This window comes from Pelophylax lessonae, assembly GCF_965119305.1.
Source record: "Pelophylax lessonae genome assembly, chromosome: 2".
NCBI classification, from domain to species: domain Eukaryota; kingdom Metazoa; phylum Chordata; class Amphibia; order Anura; family Ranidae; genus Pelophylax; species Pelophylax lessonae.
Window position 1 is genome coordinate 213186301 of NC_138769.1, and position 22453 is coordinate 213208753.

At 43.0% G+C, this 22453-nt stretch overlaps 2 protein-coding genes across 2 annotated transcripts in view; one reads left to right on the forward strand and one right to left on the reverse strand.

The window, feature by feature from the left end:
* The window catches only part of KDM6A (lysine demethylase 6A), a 794872-nt gene that overhangs the window by 150196 nt on the left and 622223 nt on the right, over positions 1–22453 (forward strand). The window lies entirely within an intron of this gene.
* EFHC2 (EF-hand domain containing 2) overlaps positions 1–22453 on the reverse strand; it is a 149965-nt gene that overhangs the window by 116639 nt on the left and 10873 nt on the right. Inside the window, exons 2-4 of the mRNA XM_082247559.1 lie at positions 8310–8498; positions 6138–6288; positions 1815–2038 (exon numbers count right to left, since the gene is read on the reverse strand). Coding sequence (XP_082103685.1) covers positions 1815–2038; positions 6138–6288; positions 8310–8498 — 564 coding nt within the window. The remainder of the gene's footprint in view (positions 1–1814; positions 2039–6137; positions 6289–8309; positions 8499–22453) is intronic.

The following is a 22453-nucleotide window of genomic DNA, read 5'->3' on the forward strand; positions in this document are numbered from 1 at the left end:
TAACATTTTCGGCCAATTTGTTTTATGCTACCTATGTTTGGTAAAAAAAAATCGCAAAAAGCGTATTTTGATTGGTTTGCGCAAAAGTTATTGCGTTTACTGACTAAGGGAAAGATTTTTGTCATTTTTGTTGTTTTTTTTTTAACGCGTAATGGCGGCGATCTGCGATTTTTTTTGCGGTACTGCGACATTGCGGCGGACAGATCGGACCCTTGACTGACATTTTTGAAACTTTAGGGGTTACCAGTGACATTTCTACAGTAATCAGTGCTATATATATGCACTGTTACTGTAAAAATACACTGGTAGTGAAGGGGTTAACTTTATTTGAGAGGGAGGGGCTGTGTGTGTCCCTAGGGGCGTGATTCTAACTGTGATTGGCTGTGGCTGCAGCTGTATGCAGAGTGATCAACGGATCTACATAGTAGATCCATATGATCAGCTCTCATACAGAGGGGAGAATGACAGGCAGCTTGTTTACACAAGCTGCCTGACTTTCTCCCTCTCCCCCGCCGATCGCAGAGTGGCCGGCGGACATCGGATCCGCCGGTCACACACGCGGGGGGGTCCGTGACCACGCGGGAGCGGGAGCGCGCCTCCGGCGGCGCGCGCTCGCTCCCTAGACCCTCACAAGCTAGTGACGTAGCCCTACGTCACTTTGCCTGTGAGGGGCTGACCGCCGACGTAGATCGGCGTGCGGCGGTCGGCAAGTGGTTAAAGACTAGGCCATTTTTTTGCGATTCAGGACTGTGTTACTTTAACAATTGCACGGTCGTGGGTCGCTGTACCCAAATGCAATTGGTGTCCTTTTTTTTACCACAAATAGAGCTTTTTTTTTGGTGGTATTTGATCATTTTGGGCTATAAACAAAAAAGAGTGACAATTTTGAAAAAAAAAAAAACAATATTTTTTACTTTTTGCTATAAAACATTCCCAATAATTTTTTTTTGGAAAAATCTCATTTTCTTATCAGTTTAGGCCAATTTGTAGTCTGTTACACATTTTTGGTTAAAAAAAGGGTATATTAGTTGGTTTGCGCAAAAGTTATAGCATTTACAAACTATGGGATAGATTTTTGGACTTTTTATTTTTTTTGTTTTTTTTATTAGTAATGTCGTCGATCAGTGATTTTTAGCGGGACTGCGACATTACGGCGGACAAATCTGACACTAAGTGACACTTTTTGGGGACCAGTGACACCAATACAGTGATCAGTGCTAAATATTATTTCCTGATATTGTATAAATGACACTGGCAGGGAAGGGGTTAATACTGGGGGTGATCAAAGGGTTAAGTGTGAGCCTAACTGTGCTTACTAACTGTTGGGGGAGAGGGCTCTGTGAAAGACACACAGAGATCGGTGTTTCAGCTTAGCTAAGACAGGATCTCATTGTGCCTGTCTGACAGGAGAGCAGCCTTCCTTGTTTACATAGGCAGGCGGCTCTCCTGTCAGTTTTTCCGAAGATTGCGGAAGGCCGGCCGCGATCTAGCCTGCCTCTCCCGCGGTGTGGCTCCCGCTGTGTCTAATTACAGTGGCAGCACATAATTACGTAGATCTACGTGATTATGCGCAGCCGAGCCGCCCTGCTGCAGTGAATCTGTGTGGGGCGGTCGGCAAGTGGTTAAAGTTATCATCTTTTTTTAATTAGGATTTGGAAAAACAGTTATATTAAATAGCAGACTTGGGCAAATCTTTTACCTAAAATGCATCAAAGATACAGAAGTATTTACCATGTAAAATGCACCAAAGCTACACAAGATAGGAGTACTTCTCTACTCTAACAACCGAGACAAAGGAGAGCAGAGATCTTTACCTGTTTGCGCATTGTGGAGTATGGGTCCAGAGGAGTGGAGTCTGGTGGATTTATTCTGACTCCAAGTTTCCTTAAAAAGTTCCTGGTGAACTCATCACAGTTTACAATTTTGAAGGTTCTTGAATAAAACACAATATCTTTATTGATGTTAAAATGATCCACGGTATAAAACTGGTCATCATTGGGAGGCGGAAGTGGGATTCGATGGCGTCTGATTATTGTTCCTATATTGAAAAATAAAAATGTTTCCTTGTAGTCACTTAACAAACTTACCACAGATATATTATTTACCCATCCCCCTATGAATGTATGATAGATTATTTATGTAGCCGCCTGTGTCTATTTAAAGTGATTGTAAACGATCATCTTGTAAAACAACCCATTCAGTTTAAAATAGAAATAAAAGGCAAAACATTTTTGTATAGATAAAAAAAAGCATTTAAATAACTTTTTTCCCTTTTTTCCTTTTTTTATAAATGATTACATATCCTTTGTTCTCAGCTGTAAAAGAGCTGGGGGAAGAGAAGCAGCAGCACACTGAGCTTTCCCCATCCCCATGAGTAAGCTCCAGTATGTGGAGTGAAACATGTTGGGGGTGTGGCCTGGTGGGGGTCCAGGCTGAAACTGTCACTTGTCTACACACAACAGGCCTTGTTCTGATGTGCGGCACCCGGGATCTTTTGCTCTCATTTGTCATTGTCTGGAGCTTGGGTGGGCTCCTTCCCAGGCAACACTCATAGCAGTGAGCATGGGACTGCGCTTCCTAGTGGCCTAAGTGGCTCGCATGTATTCCATGGGTTTGCAGCACACTGAGCTTGCCAGTGGATGGTTGTGCATTGGGGGTGTGTCAAGACAAGTCTGATCCTTGGAATTGAATTCCCAGCATAGCTAGAGAACTGACCATGGTGTGCTCTGTGGCTTAGTGTGGTCAGTTTTTTATAGGAAAGCAGAGGGACTGGCAGGAACACCAGGGATTTCACATAGAAATAGAGAACAGAATACTTTATCATACAAGTACATGGTACAGCAGGCACATATCAGGAATATGAAGTGTTGGGGTAACAAATGCTTTAATACTTATTTACAAAGAATAATTAGCCAGAATTTCCCACATAGACCATGTCATTTTGATACCCGCTCTTCAAAAGGCAGCTACATACATAGGTACATAGGTTGAAACAAGATAAAGGTCCATCTAGTTCAACCAATAGAATAAAGAAATAAATGAATAAATAAATAAATAAAAAGAGCACAAATTAAATATATTGATCCTGCGAGCTACTATCTATGAAATTAAGTGAATTTAAGCTGATAGCATTGTTCACAATCGCACTCATGTGCTAACTAAATCGATACACAATAAATGCTGCACTGTGTGAATGCTAAATGTCTGTACAATCAAATTATAACAATATTAAATTAATATTAAAAAGTGCATAAATCTAGTGAAAAATTGTCCAACATATAGTGAAATATTGTCTAACATAAACGTGCAAACAGTCCACGCAAATGATTGCTTGCAACCAAATGATTGCTTGCAACCAAAAAGTGCTTGATCCGCCATGCAATTCCTTCTCACTGCAAAAACAATAGTGTGCCACCTCAATGTGCCCCCCCACCAGGAGTATTCTCACTTGGGGTAATGTGATTGCCGCGATTGAGCTTGATCCAAAAACAATTAAAATTCCCCCTGAGGAAGACACGTGACTCTGTGTCGATACGTGTAGGGGAGGGCCAGGACAGTGAGGACACCTAGGAACCAACCTGGAACTGGAGGCTAGGTCTGTTTGTGAGGCTGCTGTTTACACTGGATTGTCCCAAAAACAATGTATCTTTAGATTGTGAACGCTTGTGTTGGTTTGGTGCGCTGCAAGCACCTGTAAAGAGTGAGTACCCTGTGATTTCTTTAATAAATGCAATTTTAAAAAGGGTATAAGCACTATTGGCTTTTCTTTTCTTTTATTTAACATATCCGTAATGAGAGGAGCCTAGAAGGAGTTTGGAGAAGTTAGATATAGCCAACAGTGGGCTAAAAAGCTGGTTTGGATCACGCTTAATCGGGGTGATCACATTACCCCAGGTGAGAATACTCCTGGTGGGGAGGAGTGCATCGAGGTGGGACACTATTGTTTTTGTTGCACTGAGAAGGAATCAAGCACTGTGTGCTTTTCTTGATTTTTTTTTTATTTTTTTATATTTTATATTTTGTTTGCAAGCAATCATTTGCATGGACTCTTTCATTGTTATATGGTGATTGCACGTTTATGTTGGACAATATTTCACTATATGTTAGCCAATTTTTTACTATATTTATGCACTTTTTAATATTATTTTAATATTGTTATATTCCGATTGTCATTTAGCATTCACATGACACAGCATTTATTGTGTATTAATTAAATAAATAAAAAAATACCTACACATGCAGAACCTTATGCAGAACCTTATACCCGCAGTTGAACCACAGGAAGGCAAAAAAACATATAAAGTATTACTCCGAGGGGGGGGGGACATAATTACTTCCTCATCCCCCAAAGGCAATCTGATATTCCCTAGATCAACCATCTCTGGTGTTATTACCTACAATTTTTACCTTCAGCGGGGGGGGGGGGGGGGAAATGTCTTCCACCTCCCCCAAAGGCAACCTGATATTCCCTGGATTAACAAGCACTGGAGTCACAAGCACAGTCCAGGAGCTTTGGTTTTTGTGTTTTTATTGAGAACTTGGATGGGAATGAGTGGGATACTCCCAACTTATATAACTATGCACAATTAGCTGGGATGACTGAATAATGCTGAGTGCGGCTAGGCCGCTGCTTCGCCTTGTCAGTAGCAGTGAAGTACTTAGAAATGAACTGTCTGAGGTAAACTGTACTGTACTGCAGAACAATCTTCTGGGCCCTTCCTTATTCCTATTCTTCAGGGTCAACTACACGGCACCCCCTTTACTGTTACACTTCCTGTGTGAGCTAGCTCCTTGATCCCCCTGACTTCTCTGGAGTGGTCCCCCTTCCTGGGCAGACCCTTAGGCATACCTCCTGGTACTCACGGACACTGTTTTTCCCAAGAGACTCTGCCAGCAGCTCCACTGTCAGCACTCTGGATCCTCTACACCTGGTTCACTAGGCCGACCGCCTAAGACCACCTTCCTCACACACTGCAGGAGGAGAGACAGCCGTCCACCTCCTCCTGGGACTCTGCTTCCCGCCAAAGACGCCTTGTCACATGTCTCCTCCGTCTTTATGGTCAATCCCAGGATGCATTGCAGGAATGCCCTCCGCCTGGGACTGCCATAAAACATGATGTGGTTTCCTCACTGTCCAACAAGCTCCCTTATTGGATACAGTGGGGACACTCCCTTAGACCCAGTGAATTACACCTGGAAACATGTGACAGGCAAACTAACAGATCAGGCAACCCTGATAAGCAGAATAAGCAAATAGATGCTTTTTCCTAGCACCTACCTAGGAGGGTGCTATATATATATATATGTATATATATATGTATATATATATATATATATATATATATATATATATGTGTATATATATATATATATATACACATATACACCCTCAATAGAAACACCAGACTAAAGTTCAATGACCATGCCATAGAGCCTATATTGATATTGTCAAAAATGTACACAGCTCATATGCAGGGAGGAGAAGCTCACAGGCCCCCAAATAAAAAAACAAAACAATGCAAAACACACAATGTTCAAAAAACACATAGCTACCAAGAATCATCTCTGGTTAGGGCTACATGTGAAATAGAAGGAATATGTTCATATACAGGAAACACACTGATCACCATTCATGATGACAGCAAGCTGGCCGAGAATGAATGTATTATTCTCTATTGTTGTATGGATAGAAATACAAATGCTTTTGCAGGTAAAATAGATACCAAATATTCATTACAACTAGATGCTTTTTCTGGAGTCCAGTTTAGGAAACTATTAAATTCCTACTAAACCAATTAACTATTACTATTTCTTATCAAGCCAATGGCTGTGTTTGGAAATCCATGCTAATAAAGGACACAGCAAGACGCAAGTCAGTTTTAAATGGACAAAATGTTGAAATACTGGTAAGGGGGGAAGACTTTATTACAGTATATCCACTATGACCATAGTACAAACAAAATCCCAATCACCTCTTTTGATTAGTTTTTCTGCTTGAAAAAGAGATCTAGCGCTTCAAAATACATTGACACAAAAACATTTTTTATAAAAGAACATTGTCAGAGAAGTATATGAGTTAAAAAGACTGTGACCATACCTTCAAAGAGTAGTTTAATATGAATTCAAACTGCACATACCCTGTGACATTCCGCTGTTTTTTATTTGAGGCTCCACTACTTGAATCGTGTCATCTTCAAGATAGAAATAGATTTTACACTGTCTGACGCGGAAGGTTTCTTCTTGTCTCTGAGGAACATCTTCTTCAAAATATGCTTCAAATGACAGAACCTGAAATAAACAGCCAATTATGACACAAAATAACATAAACTGTGCAAAAACTCCAAACAAGATATAGTTTTTGTATAGAATCTGTAATTGTTGTTTATTTACTTATTTAGTTATTTATTTGTGAAACCAGTCGATTTTTCATTCTGTTAGGGTTCTATATGGCTGCATTTCTAGATTTCAAGATAATATTCAATAAGACATTAAATACAAGAGGCAATGAACCATTTGCTGATCATTACTAGCTTGTACAATGCTAAATTGGCATTGAATTCAGACAACCAGGACAGTGTTTCTCTACTCTCTAAAAAATAGAAAAAAGTTTTCGACTGGTGCTCCACTTTAACCCCAGCAGGAAATACACTATATTACCAAAAGTATTGGGACACCTGTCTTTAGACGCACATAAACTTTAATGGCATCCCAGTCTTAGTCTGTAGGGTTCAATATTGAGTTGGCCCACCCTTTGAAGCTATAACAGCTTCAACTCTTCTGAAAAGGCTGTCCACAAGGTTTAGGATTTTGTCTATGGGAATGTTTGACCATTCTTCCAGAAGCGCATTTATGAGGTCAGGTACTGATGTGGACCAGAAGGCCTGGCTCGCAGTCTCCACTCTAATTCATCCCAAAAGTGTTCTGTTGAGTTCAGGTCAGGACTTTGTGCAGGCCAGTCAAGTTCCTCCACCCCAAACTCGCTCATCCATGTCTTTATGGACCTTGCTTTGTGCACTGGTGCGCAGTCATGTTTGAGCAGGAACGGGCCATCCCCAAACTGTTTCCACAGAGTTGGGAGCATGAAATTGTCCAAAATGTCTTGGTATACTGATGCCTTAAGATTTCCCTTCACTGGAACTAAGGGGCCAAGCCCAACCCCTGTAAAACAACCCCACACCATAATCCCCCCTCCACCAAATGATTTGGATCAGTACATACAGTATATACATATATACTTACATGTGAGTAAGTATATATTGGGGTCTGATAAATGTGTTCTGTATGTACCATATATATATTGTTACTTCTGCTTATTACTGCCATTTCATTGTAGGAGCTAATGTACATTTCTGTTAACTGTAGGAAACAAAAGTCTGAACCTGTGATGACTCTCACCGCTTGATGAAAACCAACCACCTACCTTCCTGTTTGATCAAACAATAGACATTTGTGGTCAGAACCAGTTTGAGCCAACAACTGTCATGGCGGACTGCTGCTAGTTCCCTTTTTGTGTCAGTCACATGATGTTAACCCCCATTTAAATATTAGCTTGCCATTCAGAAGATATGGACACTAATTGGATTTATTATACGATCACACCTAGATTACAACCTAGAACACGCCTATGTCTTATGCATATTCATTACTATAAATTTGTTTCCCAAATGTTTGTTATTTAGAATTACATAAATTGAGCCTCTGTGTATTGTATTTCTCCACTGCAGTGAATAAATGCACCTTTTCTTTCATCAATTTGGACTCACTATCTCATCTTGAAGGTCTTGTTTGAAGACTCCCTACCTGAAAGTAACACATGGATGAGTGAGTTTTGGGTGGAGGAACTTTACTGACCTGCCTCAACCTAATAGAACACCTTAGGGATGAATTAGAGTGGAGACTGCGAGCCAGGCCTTCTCTCCAACATCAGTACTTGACCTCACGAATGTGCTTCTGGAGGAATTGTCAAACATTCCCATAGACACACTCCTAAACCTTGTGGACAGCCTTTTCAGAAGAGTTGAAGCTGTTATACTGTAGCTGTAAAGAATGGGCAACCTCTATATTGAACCCTACAGCCTAAGACTGGAATGCCATTAAAGTTCATGTGCGTTTAAAGGCAGATGTCCCAATACTTTTGGTAATATAGTGTACATTAAGCACAAATTCTTCCATGCCTCATCCAGATCCAACCCACCACCATGTCTTTGTTTATATAGATAACAGTCATGACAAATGTCTTTTTATCAAGAAATAGATACAGTTCATAAAACAGGTCAGAAATTAAATAGTTGTACAAACAAAATACAAACCTGTTTATCAAATGCAACCCAAGAAGGAGCATTACTGCCTACTCCTTGAGGAAAGACACTGAACTTAGGCTTCAATTTCTGTCCAGGAAGTGGTTCTCCTCCAATACCTGACTTCTCTTCACCCAGCAACATAGAGATATCATTAGAGTAGCCGAAATGCTGAGACTTATGGAACTTTTCTTTTCCGAGCTGAAAATACAAATTAAAATGAAAATGATATACAATATATTGTTTACTGTATATAGTTTACAGCTATATCGCATTGTGTATCTATCATGACATCACGATAAAATTTGGGGATGGATTATGCACACATGACTAGCGCAGACAAGATTTTACTGGCAGGATATTCATTTTAGATGAGGAGTAGTAAGTTCCCTTAGACTACACACAGGCCCCTCAAACACCTATGCAAATGATACAAGGGACAACACACAGTGCTGTTCACACTATCAAAACATGAAGCATTAGCTTTGCTTCAATATTGAAGCCTCATGTCAAGTCAGTAGGCATTTGAAGCCTTTCAACACCTCTCATTCAAGTCTATGATAACGCTTCGCAGAAACTCTGTCAGGCAATTGCGCAGCAGTTACAGAGGTTCGTTAAGATTAACCTATGAACTGTAATGGAATAGGCATTTGTAGAGCAGTTTTAACGCCCTTTAACGGTCGTCAAAAGCTTCAAAACTGCCCATAGGGCGTTTGGGGAGTATTTTTAACTCCTCATTAACGCTTGTAAAATGCCTGTCTACCACGCATACTAAAGCTCATTAAAGAGTGTCTAACGTCCATAGTAACGCTGTAGGCGCGTTTGTTAACCACTTAAGGACTTGACTTGCTTGCTTTTCGCCACAGTAACTTGGGACTTGCTTGAGACTTGAAGGTTAAGACTTGAGACTTGCTTGTGACTTGCACATGTGTAACTTACTCCCATGTCTGGCACTAGTGGGCACTTGTGGGCACTGGTAGGTGGCACTGGGGGCACAAATTATCCCTCTTCTCTTCGGTACCGATATCCCTCTGACAGCAGCCGGGAATCATTGTCTTTTTTCTCCTCACACTGAAAGTGTGAGGAGAAAAAACAGCTGATTGCCGGCTGCTGTTTACTTTACATGATCAGCTGTCATTGGCTGACAGCTGATCACGTGGTAAGGGAGCCCCCGATCTCCGATCTGTGATCAGGGAAGTCTCATGGACTCGCTGATCACAGAGTGAGCTGGGCGCGCTCCGCAGGGAGTGCGCAGGCTGCTCGTTGCCGAAAGGAAGTCATTGTATGCCATCCCGGCAATTCAGGTCCGCGCTGTAGCCGTCATTCGGCTATAGCGCGGACGGCAAGTAGTTAAGCATTAGAAATTTAGTCAAGTAGGAACAAGCCCTTAGTATGAAAGTTTACTTATCCTTTACATTAAATATGCTTATTTACAGCCAACCAAATTTCTCCTTACTTCCTGTCTCAGGAAGAACATTGATAATCTTCTTAACCTCCCTGGCGGTCTGATTATGTCAGTATTTTTGAATGTCAAAGCGGTACATTGTTTTGCATGGAAATCTGTTGTTTTATTTTGTAGGTCTGTAATTCTTAGAGATAAAACAGTAAAAGTGAAAAAAAATATTCATAAATTATTAATAAATTAATTAATAAATTAAATTAATAAATTAAATTAATAAATTAATTAATTAATTATTTAATTATTAATAAAAAATTATTTAAAAAAATAAAAGGAATAAAACAGTAAAAGTGCAAGCAGGGCAATGGACAAAGCACTAGGGACAAAACTGAGGTGAAATTGCTTGATACAGTAATGTAATCCTAACAGATTACAATGTATCATGTCATGTTTTGTTTTGTTTTTTTTAATTTCCTGCCTGGTTCCGCCCCAGGGAAGGGAACCCGGAAAACGGATACCGGCATTGGCCGGAGGACACAGTGGGATCAGGGGATCGTAGAACCAAGGTAAGTGTCAGAGACTCAATACCCTGCGCAGGCGCTGTTAGGAATGCTTCCTGAGCACACTGATGTGCTGTCATGAGTCTCCTAAAGGGTTAACCTAGAGCAGACTAATTGCAATAATTGGCAAACAGGCTGCCTTATTTAAACAGCCCAGCAGCACTGCACTTTGCTGTGTTGTCTTCAGCTCTCCTGTATCCTGTGCCTGTTATATCTGCTGTTCCTGTTTACCTGACCCGGCTTGTCTTTGGATTCTGATTACCTGCTGCCCGCCCTGACCTTGGCTTGTCCTGACTATCCTCCTGTCTCATCCTGATCTGTTTACCTGCTACCGGCTATTGGTCCTGGATCTGTTCCTGGCTCTACCAGGGAATCCGGGCGGCCGCGACCTGGTGTTAGCAAGCAGCCAAATCCATCCCCACCATCTGGAGCCCTAGTGAAAACCGGCTTACACTTAGACTCCGCACCTCTGGTGAACCTGTGCCACGCCAGTTACCCGGTAAGCCACTCCTCTTACGTCAGGCTCTGCCACGTTACCCCGTGACAGTAAGTTTCACCCTTTAACCTCCCTGGCGGTAACCCCGAGTGTGGCTCGGGGTTACCGCTTTTGGTACTGAAAATTAACCCCAAGCCACACTCGGAAATACCGCCAGGGAGGTTAAAGGGCCCATAAATAGCAGAAAATACTGATAGATTCTCTAATCCATCTCCAGTCTATTCACAACTAAACAAAAATATTTGGCTGAAGATTAGTGATGGACGAACATCGGACGGGGCGTTTTGCGAACGCCATCCGCAAACTTTCTCAAATGTTCGCGAACCGCATGTTCGCGGCGGACCCCAATTCACTTTAATGGCAGGCGAACATTAAAAACCTCCAGGTCATATTTGCAGTCACAAAATACTTACTAGCTGTGTGTAATGTTCTGGTACCTTTGGGTACCCTAATTACTCTTTCATAAGTGTATGCGCCCCACCATTCTCTTTTGGTAAGGTGCGCATACACCTTTAAGACTGATGCTGTCATCACTAAGCGCCGGACTGGATGGCTATTTAGATCGCCGGCTCTCACTCACATGTGTTCGTTCAAACTGCTTTGTGCCTTGATGCTAACCTGTCTTGAAGCTCTCGTGCTTGCAAGCATACCTCACTGTCGGAACCACGCTGCGCTGATCCCTGTATCCCGCTACCGGATCATCCACTCTTGCCGAACCTCTCCTCTGCTACATTGCTATTAGTGATAAGTACCCCACAGGGGAAACCTCTATAACCTTCATACTAAAGCTTACACTATCTAGCTCTGCATACTAAGGACTATTACTACATCTGCATTATCTAAGATTGCTAGCTCTTGAGCCTACTACCACCTGTTCTTGCACTGGGTTGATCTCTCTTGTATGTCCACCTGCTACTCTGTCATCTGCTACCATACATGATTGCTAAACCTATCTGCATCCCATCTGCTACTATCTTACTTTCAAGAACATTTCCTTTCAAGTGTCTGTCATCTACCATCTCTACCCAACCTGTCTCTTCAGCCTATCATCACTGTGTTACTATATACATAAGTCACTCTAGGAAACATCTTATTGAGTGTGTGTATTTACTTGCTGAATTGAGATCATCCACACATGATGAGTCATTGGGAGTTGGGATTGGTGTCTCAGCGTTTCTCTACATGACTACTGAAGTGGAATATTTCTGCAGCTGAAAATCCACATCATACATAAAACGCAGGAGCGTTACAGATTGAACGAACCACAAATGGATTCAGCAGAAATAACCACTCAGATGACACAATTAAAACAGCAAGTAACTGCGTTAATACACGCACTTGCTGAATTAAAAGAAGACAATCAGGCTCTGTCGCAGCAGGTAATTAGACTGACACAACTTACCACTGCTCAGTCCCCTGAACCCAAAATAAATCCTCCTTTGGTATTTACAGGCGATCGCAAAAAATTTCGCGAATTTAAAAACGCACGTGAGTTACTTTTCTTGCTAAAACCCCGTACCTACCTTACTGATCACATTAAGGTTTGTACTATTATTTCTTACCTAACAGGCGATCCTCAGGCCTGGGCAGACTCTCTTTTTGAGAAAAGCGACCAGCTTCTCAACCCCTATGCCTTGTTCCTAGCAGAACTCACTAGCCTATATGATAATCCCAATAGGCAGAGTACTGCCGATCTTCAATTAAGATCCTTGAAACAAGGTGGGAGACCCGTAGAAGACTTTGTCGCAGAATTCAAGAGATGGACCCTTGATTCAGAATGGAATGATGCATCTCTGAAAACCCAATTTAGGCTTGGCCTATCAGAGGCCGTTAAAGACGAGCTCGCCCGAGCGGATCTGCCAAAAACCCTGGATGCATTGATACAACTCAGTATCACCATAGATAGAAGACTACGAGAAAGAAAGGTTGAGAAAATGGGAATGCCATTATCCAGTTCTTCTCGGATTTCGGCCGTTGACCCCGTTCCATGGAGGTAGGAACCATACGCCCACCTCTATCAATTATGGAAAGAGCCAGAAGACGATCTGGTAATCTCTGCTTGTACTGTGCATCCCCGGATCACAAGATAAACGTCTGTCCCCTAGTCTACAAAAAGAAGGGTGAGTGTTCACATGTCCTCCTAGGGGGATTGACAACTTCAATCACTAACCCTTACCTTTCTGTTTGCTTAACATTACAGTGGGACCAGAACAGGATTACTACTAAGGCCATGATTGACACAGGATCTTGTGGAAATTATATTGAAATACGTTTTGCTGCTTTAAATAAAGTTCCTATTATTTCTAAACTTAAACCTGTCTCAGTGAGTCTTATTAACGGTGTTCCTTTATCCTCTGGTCCGATCACTGATCAGACACAGGCACTCCTAGTCACTATTAATGGGTCTCATATGGAGACCACTACCTTCGATCTAATACCTTCACCCCACTTTCCCATTGTTTTGGGACTTCCCTGGTTGCACACACATCAACCAACCATTGATTGGAAGGAACGGACCCTGACCTTCCTCTCTTGCTATTGCGAGGGTACGTGTAACCTCCCGTCTTTCGGGAAGATCCTGTCTGTGGTGACAGATGAGATTGCACCACTATGTTATCAGGATCTCTCTGAGGTTTTTCTTGAGAAAAATGCTCAAGCACTACCTCCCCATCGAGACTATGATTATAGCATTGATCTACTCCCAAATAGCAAATTGCCATTCGGTCATGTTTATCCTCTTTCACAGGATGAACTTTCCCATCTCAAAGACTATTTGGATGAGAATTTGGAAAAAGGTTTTATTAGACCTTCCACTTCTTCCACAGCAGCAGGACTCTTTTTTGTCCGCAATAAGGACTCAAGTCTCAGGCCTATCATCGACTATAGGCAATTGAATGCTATTACAATAAAAGATCGCTATCCTCTACCGCTTATCCCAGAGCTCATTGAGCAGGTGCGTGGAGCTACCTATTTTTCAAAATTGGACCTGAAAGGAGCATACAATCTCATTCGAATCCGTGATGGACACGAGTGGAAGACTGCATTCAGAACCAGATACGGATTGTTCGAATATCTTGTAATGCCATTTGGGCTATGCAACGCCCCTGCAGTTTTTCAACGATTTATAAACGATATTTTCAGAGACTTACTAGATGTCTGTGTTGTGGTATATCTGGACGATATACTTATATATTCACGATCCCTGTCTGAACACATAAGACATGTAAGACTAGTATTATCGAGATTGCTTGCACACAACCTTTATGTGAAACTGAAAAAATGCTTGTTTCATAAAGAAGAGGTACTGTTTCTAGGCTACATCATATCCAAAACAGGAATCGAGATGGACATGAGTAAGATATCCTGCATTCAGGATTGGCCTACACCAACCACACGCAAGGCGCTACAGCGATTCCTTGGATTTTCGAATTTCTACAGGAAGTTCATTAGAAACTTCTCTGCCATTGTGAGACCCCTCACACAGCTCACTAGCATTAAAAAACCATTCAAATGGTCAGATGAAGCAAATAAAGCTTTTCACCTGTTAAAGACAAGGTTTACTTCTGCTCCCATACTACGCCATCCAGACCCATCCCTCCAATACATTCTGGAAGTAGATGCGTCAAACATGGCAGTAGGAGCAATACTCTCCCAACGACCAACTCACACTTCACCACTTCATCCAGTCGCCTTTTTTTCTAAATCCCTAAGCAGTCCAGAGATAAATTTCCCCGTGGGTGAAAAGGAACTGCTTGCTATAAAATTGGCTCTGGAGAATTGGCGACATCTACTCGAAGGCACGCAATTACCAATACTTATATACACGGACCATAAAAATCTCCAATATCTTCAGACTAACAAAACTCTCTCGCACCGACAGGTACGATGGTCACTATTCTTTCTAAGGTTTAACTTCCTAGTGACCTACACACCTGCAGATAAGAACAAAAAGGCGGATGCACTATCACGACTAACTGAAGAAAACTACTTCGAAATCCCTTCCGTTCCTATAATACCTCACAAACGCATTATTGGAGTTGTCCGTTCCTTGAAGGAAGAGGTTTTGCATGGTATAAGTTTGGATTCACCCCCACCACAACTAAATACTGATGCAGAAGGCTTCCTCTACTACAACGACAAACTTTACATACCACCTACCATATGCACCAAGATCTTGGAATTATCGCATGATGTGCCTATGGCAGGACATATGGGTATGACAAAGACTCTTAATCTGATTACCAGGCAATTCTGGTGGCCTGACATGAAAACATCTATACAAAAATTCGTCTCTTCATGCAATGTCTGTGCCAGGTCCAAAATTGACACTACGAGACCATCCGGTCTACTATGCAGTCTACCAATACCCCAAACTCCATGGGAAGTTGTGTCCTTGGACTTTATAGTGGAATTGCCTCCTTCCAAAGGATTTAATACCATCTTAGTGTCAGTGGACCATCTGACAAAAATGGCACATTTCATTGCTATTCGCAGACTACCTTCGTCCAAACAAACGGCAGAACTCCTGATGAAACATGTCTTTAAGTTACATGGTATCCCAAAAACTCTTCTGTCTGACCGTGGATCACAATTTATTTCCAAGTTCTGGCAAGAACTATGTCACATACTACGGATCGAGCGGAAGCTCACTTCTCCTTACCATCCGCAGACCAACGGACAGACTGAAAGAGTCAACCAATGCATCGAGCAATATTTACGTTGTTACACTTCTTACCAACAGGATGATTGGGTGGATCTTCTCCCTCTGGCAGAATTTGCCTACAACAACGCAACCCACAGTACGACCAAGCAGAGTCCGTTCTACTTGAACTATGGGTTTCATCCCTCTATTCTTCCACCATGCATCCTTCCTTCAAATAACCCAGTAGCTTCAGACTATCTTACCCAAATAAAGGACTCTCTGGGTTTGCTTAATACTACCATTGCACATGCTCATAGTCAACAAAAGAAGTACTATGATCTTCGCAGAAGACCTTCTCCTCAGTACGCTATCGGGGACCTCGTTTGGCTCTCAACAAAAAATGTAAGACTGAAAATCCCTAGCAAAAAGCTTGGACCTCTGTTCTTGGGACCTTTCCCAATCAAGAAACTTATTGGAAAAGCTGCAGTACAGCTTACATTGCCAATAGACCTCAAAATACATCCCATTTTCCATGTGTCGCTACTGAAGCCCCATGTTCCTGACCAAGAAATAAGGCCTACTATCCCACCTCCTCCTCCTGTACAAGTTGAAGGTGGAGAAGAATATGAGATAAAAGAGATTCTGGATTCTCGTATCCACAGAGGAAGACTTCAGTACTTGGTTCGATGGAAGAACTATGGGCCCCAAGACGACACCTGGCTAAACACCTCTGACATACATGCCTCTAGATTAATTCGCAATTTTCATGCGAAGTACCCAGACAAACCAGCTCCAGAGGCCTTCAGGAGCCGGCCTTAAGGGGGGGGGGGGGTACTGTAATGTTCTGGTACCTTTGGGTAGCCTAATTACTCTTTCATAAGTGTATGCGCCCCACCATTCTCTTTTGGTAAGGTGCGCATACACCTTTAAGACTGATGCTGTCATCACTAAGCGCCGGACTGGATGGCTATTTAGATCGCCGGCTCTCACTCACATGTGTTCGTTCAAACTGCTTTGTGCCTTGATGCTAACCTGTCTTGAAGCTCTCGTGCTTGCAAGCATACCTCGCTGTCGGAACCACGCTGCGCTGATCCCTGTATCCCGCTACCGGATCATCCGCTCTTGCCGAACCTCTCCTCTGCTACATTGCTATTAGTGATAAGTACCCCACAGGGGAAACCTCTATAACCTTCATACTAAAGCTTACACTATCTAGCTCTGCATACTAAGGACTATTACTACATCTGCATTATCTAAGATTGCTAGCTCTTGAGCCTACTACCACCTGTTCTTGCACTGAGTTGATCTCTCTTGTATGTCCACCTGCTACTCTGTCATCTGCTACCATACATGATTGCTAAACCTATCTGCATCCCATCTGCTACTATCTTACTTTCAAGAACATTTCCTTTCAAGTGTCTGTCATCTACCATCTCTACCCAACCTGTCTCTTCAGCCTATCATCACTGTGTTACTATATACATAAGTCACTCTAGGAAACATCTTATTGAGTGTGTGTATTTACTTGCTGAATTGAGATCATCCACACATGATGAGTCATTGGGAGTTGGGATTGGTGTCTCAGTGTTTCTCTACATGACTACTGAAGTGGAATATTTCTGCAGCTGAAAATCCACATCATACATAAAACGCAGGAGCGTTACACTGTGCACACATAGTCCCACAACATGGACACTGACATACCAGAAGTATTGCTATTGGAAAAGTTGCCATAAAAAAATTTATTTATTTTTCAGCCAAAAAATGTATTTATTTTTTTTCTAAATCAGCCAGAACTGACAGTAGCTGGTAAATACATGTCAAATACATATAGGGTCCATTCACACGTCTGTAAAATGGGTCCGCATCCATTTCAAAATTTAGTGGAACGTTTACAGACCCATTGCTTTTCAATTCCAGTCTGAAAAGTTAGGCATTCACAGGATAAAGAAGTAAGTGTCGGCCAGTACAGGCCCCAAAAATGAGCCAACAGGCGTTCACCTGGCAGCAAACAACTTTGTATTCTGTGGCTGGAGGTACATTAGCCATTCACAGGATACAGAAGTAAGTGTCGTCCAGTACAGGCCCCAAAAATTAGCCAACAGGCGTTCACCTGGCAGCAAACAACTTTGTATTCTGTGGCTGGAGGTACATTAGGCATTCACAGGATACAGAAGTAAGTGTCAGCCAGTACAGGCCCCAAAAATTAGCCAGCAGGCGTTCACCTGACAGCAAAGTACTTGGTATTCTGTGGCTGGAGGTACATTAGGCATTCACAGGATACAGAAGTAAATGTTGGCCAGTACAGGCCCCAAAAAATAGCCAACAGGCATTCACCTGACAGCAAACAACTTTGTATTCTGTGGCTGGAGGTACATTAGGCATTCACAGGATACAGAAGTAAGTGTCGGCCAGTACAGGCCCCAAAAATTAGCCAACAGGTATTCACCTGGCAGCAAACAACTTTGTATTCTGTGGCTGGAGGTACATTAGGCATTCACAGGATAAATAAGTGTCGGCCAGTACAGGCCCCAAAAATTAGGCATTCAACGGACATGAAGGGCCTTTTATGCCACTCTATTTACCTAAGACAGGGACCATGAATTGTTATGGGTGGTGGCGGATATTTGTGGGATGTCAAATATGGAATCAAACATGGAACTGGAATCAAACATGGTCTACTGGTCACGTGTTAAATTCCTCCGAGATCCATGCCTCATTAATATTTATAAATGTGAGGTAGTCAACACTGTCGTGAGCTAGGCGAGTGCGCTTATTGGTCACAATCCCCCCTGCTGCGCTGAACGTCCTTTCGGACAGGACACTGGACTAGGGGCAAGCCAACAGTTCCATTGCAAATTCTGCAAGCACTGGCCAGAGGTCAAGCCTGCCCACCCAGTAGTCCAGGGGTTCATCACTTCTCAGAGCGTCCACATCAGGCGTTAACCCGATGTAGTCGGACACCTACCGGTATAGGCATTCCCTGATGCTGTCTCATATGGAGTAGCCCCCCCTGGGAATTCATCCAGCATTGTGACTTCCTCATCTTCCTGCTCCTGCTCCTCGACGGCTTGATCAATGACACGATGCAATGCACGCTCCAGAAAGAAGGCGTAAGGTACGATGTCACTGATGGTGCCCTGGCTGCGACTGACCAGTTTGGTGATCTCATCAAATGGCCACAGAAGTCTGCATGCATCACGCATGAGCAGCTACTGGCGCGGTGGAAAAAACCAAGCTCCCCAGAACCTGTCCTGCTGCAGAGTTCGTACAGGTAGTCGTTAACTGCACGTTTCTGCTGGAGCAGCCTCTCAAGCATATACAAGGTTGAGTTCCATCGCATCGGGCAGTCACAAATAAAACGTCTGACTGGCAGGTTGTGTCGCCGCTGAATGTCAACAAGGCGAGCCATGGCTGTGTAAGATCTTCTGAAATTGGCCGAGATTTTCCTGACCTGCCGCAAGATGTCCTGGACCCCAGGGTATTTGGCAACAAATTGCTGCACAACCAAGTTCAGGACGTGTGCCATGCATGGCACGTGTGTAATTTTGCCCTGTTTCAGAGCACTCAGCAGATTGGCACTGTTGTCGCACACGACTTTACCAACTTTCAAATTGAGTGGTGTTAGCCACTGATCTGCCTGTGAACGCAAAGCTGAAAGGAGTGCAAGACCAGTGTGGCTCTTGGCTTCCAGGCACAACAGACGCAGCACAGCATGGCAACGTCTCACCTAGCATGTCGAATAGGTTCTGGGGATTATGGGCGGCGCATCATAAGAGACGGTAGACGGTCAGTCGAGGAGGAGAGTGAGGATGGAGGAGGAGAAGAAGAGGCAGGCCTGCATGCAATCCGTGGCAGTAAAACCAAATCTACAAGGGTGCCACGGGTTACATGCTTGGCAGCCATCAGAAGGTTCAGCCAGTGGGCAGTAAACGTTATATACCTTTGCTGCCCGTGTTTGCTAGACCACGTGTCTGTGGTCAGATGTATCTTGGCACCAACACTCTGTGCCAGAGATACATTCACTTGCCGCTGAACATGGCCATATAGCTTTGGGATGCCCTTCTGCGAGAAATATTTCCTTCCTGGGACCTTCCATTGTGGTTTTCCAATGGCCACAAATTTTCTAAAGGCCTCCGACCGAGTCCACCAGTTGGCGGGCTATCAGTTCTGACAAGCCAGCGGTCAACCATTGGGCAAGTGGGTTATACGGCGTCATCATTTTTTTACGCTCCAACATTTGGGCCACGGAACCCTGCCTTTTTCCAGAAAAACTTGAGAATGGCATGATGGAAGGTGGAGTGGAGGACAATTGTGAGGAGAGAGGAGAAGGAGAAGAGGCTGGACGGTGAGAGCCTGGAGTGTGGCTCGGTGAGTCCAGGTGACTTCTTAAGGTGGTCGTCCCTAGGTGAGTGTTGTGCTTACCATGACTTATGCGTTGACTGCAAAGGCTGCAGATGGCAACACTATTGTCAGTAGCGGACAGGTTAAAAAAAGCCCACACTGCGGAGCCATGTGCCGGTGTCCTGGGAGCGCCAGATGTGACCGTACATGGCTCACTCCTGATACATTACCAGTCTGGTTTGCCCCTCCTGTGCAATGTAAGTTCGGCCTGCTTCTCCTCCCTATCTGCTGGTCCATCTCTCCCTCTGAACTCCCCTCCTCTTCCTCTCTTGTGGGCACCCACGTGACGTCCATAGACACGTCATCATCGACGTCAACTTCCCCACCACTAACATTTGAGATCTCGGAGTAGGCAGCAAACAGCGAGGACCAACCTCCTTGGGCTAATCTGGGTACTGTAGTCAGACTGCTGAGTGGCGGCTGTTGCTACATCCTCTTCCTGATCCGATGCCAAGAATGGCTGCACATCGTAAATGTCTTGTGATGGATCAGAAAATAATTCCTGTGATTCAAGCGGAGGGTATATGGTGGTGGTGTTGGTGGTGGTGTCTTTGCGGGTGCACACAGCAGAGAGTAAAGAGGGTGCAGATAGAGAGGATGAGGAGGGTGCAGAAGAGGAAGGCTGAGTGAGCCACTCAACCAAGTTTGGTGTGTGCTTTGACGTAATCAAACGCACCTTCTGCAACTTCCCACTTTCGCTCCGGCCTGGTGCTCCTGCCCTTCCCCTACCACCCCTGCGGAAGGGCTGCCTCTTTTTCTGCCTGTCATTTTTTAGATGACCCTGTGACAAAAGTCTCTAGAGAAGCACAGTAGATGTGGAAGAAGATATATAACACCCCACTTCAATCTGTCGTTTTGGGGGGCCACTGGTTTATCACACCAGTTATGAAAAATATTTTCTAGTAACTTTTGTCACTGTGTGTAGCAGAGTTAACGCAGCGAAGCGAAAGAGGCAAAATTTCTGCAGTACCCAAAAACACTATTATGAAAGTATAACACCCCGCTTCAATCTGTCGTTTTGGGGGGCCACTGGTTTATCAGAGCAGTTATGAAAAATATTTTCTAGTAACTTTTGTCACTGTGTGTAGCAGAGTTAACGCAGCGAAAGAGGCAAAATTTCGGCAGGACCCAAAAACACTATTATGAAAGTATAACACCCCGCTTCAATCTGTCGTTTTGGGGGGCCACTGGTTTATCACAGCAGTTATGAAAAATATTTTCTAGTAACTTTTGTCACTGTGTGCAGCAGAGTTAACGCAGCGAAAGAGGCAAAATTTCTGCAGTACCCCAATACACTATAATATGCTTTCTATGTTAAAAAGTATATTATAAGTGTATTACATCCCTATATACTGCACACCAAACAATAGTACACCTATACCAAACACCAGTCCTTAAAAGCACTTTTGTGGACCTATAACAGAGCAATCTGTGTCACTGACAATCTGTCCCTGCTGCACACAGCAATCCTCTCTCTACACTGACAAAAAGCATAATGTAAAATGGCAGCCAGCTCAGGTCGATTTATAAGGTAGGGGGTATGTCCATGTGCTGAAATGTCTCAATTGGCTGTCCTGTATCACCTAATGGATGTGTCATGGGTCAAAGTTCTTCACAATGTAAAAGAATATGGCGGCTGCGACATTTATGTTCGCGTGATCGGCAGGCAGCGAACGAGCAAAGTACGCCGCGAACCGACCGCCGGGCGAACTGCAAGGCCATCTCCACTGAAGATACAGTATAATAATTCTACTAGAAGTTTAAACAACAAGCAATGAAATTTAAAAATAGATTGAGAGGGAATATAAATAGATACTTCACTTAGGATTCAATATGCTAAGACAGATGAGTTGTTTTAAAGTGGAACTAAACCATCCTCTCCAACAAAGAAAGCTGCCATCTTAGCCTCTGTTTGATCTGCAGTTGTCTTGGTGCTGCACATGTGATAAACTTAAACACCAGCCATGTGATAGCTTGACAGAGCTAATATAAGCACAATAGTAACAATAGCTCCAGGTATGCCTTGAATGTACTGTAACTGTTTTTGGTGAGCATAGTTCCACTTGTTACTTTATCTCATGATAATTTGCTATTTTTTTAGCAGGAATTCTAGACAAAAAGTAAATTTTCTGGGTAGTGCTTGTCCACAATACTTTTTATCTATATGTTCCTTATACCACAGCAAATCTTCACTTTTTTGCTCTGGGTAAGTTGTAGTATTTGAGCAGGGACAAGAATCATGAAGACTCTAAAGTATTGAAGAAACCTGGAGAGGAAGGTCATCCTAACTGCATTGATCCTGCCGAACAATGACATATTCAGAGGTTGCTAATTCTAAAGGAGGGCTTCAAGTTTACAGAACTTCGCTCTCTCAATTAACACTAATTATTTGTAATCCTTATGCTGCTAGCATTAGTAAATGGAAAGGAAAGTATATTATACACTCACCGGTCACTTTATTAGGAACACCTGTTCAACTGCTTGGTAACACAAATTGCTAATCAGCCAATCATATGGCAGCAACTTAATGCATTTAGGCATCTAGATGTGGTGAAGACGATGGGCTGAAATTCAAACCAAGCATCAGAATGGGGAAGAAAGTGGATTTAAGTGATTTTGAACGTGGCATGGTTGTTGGTGCCGTATGGACTGGTC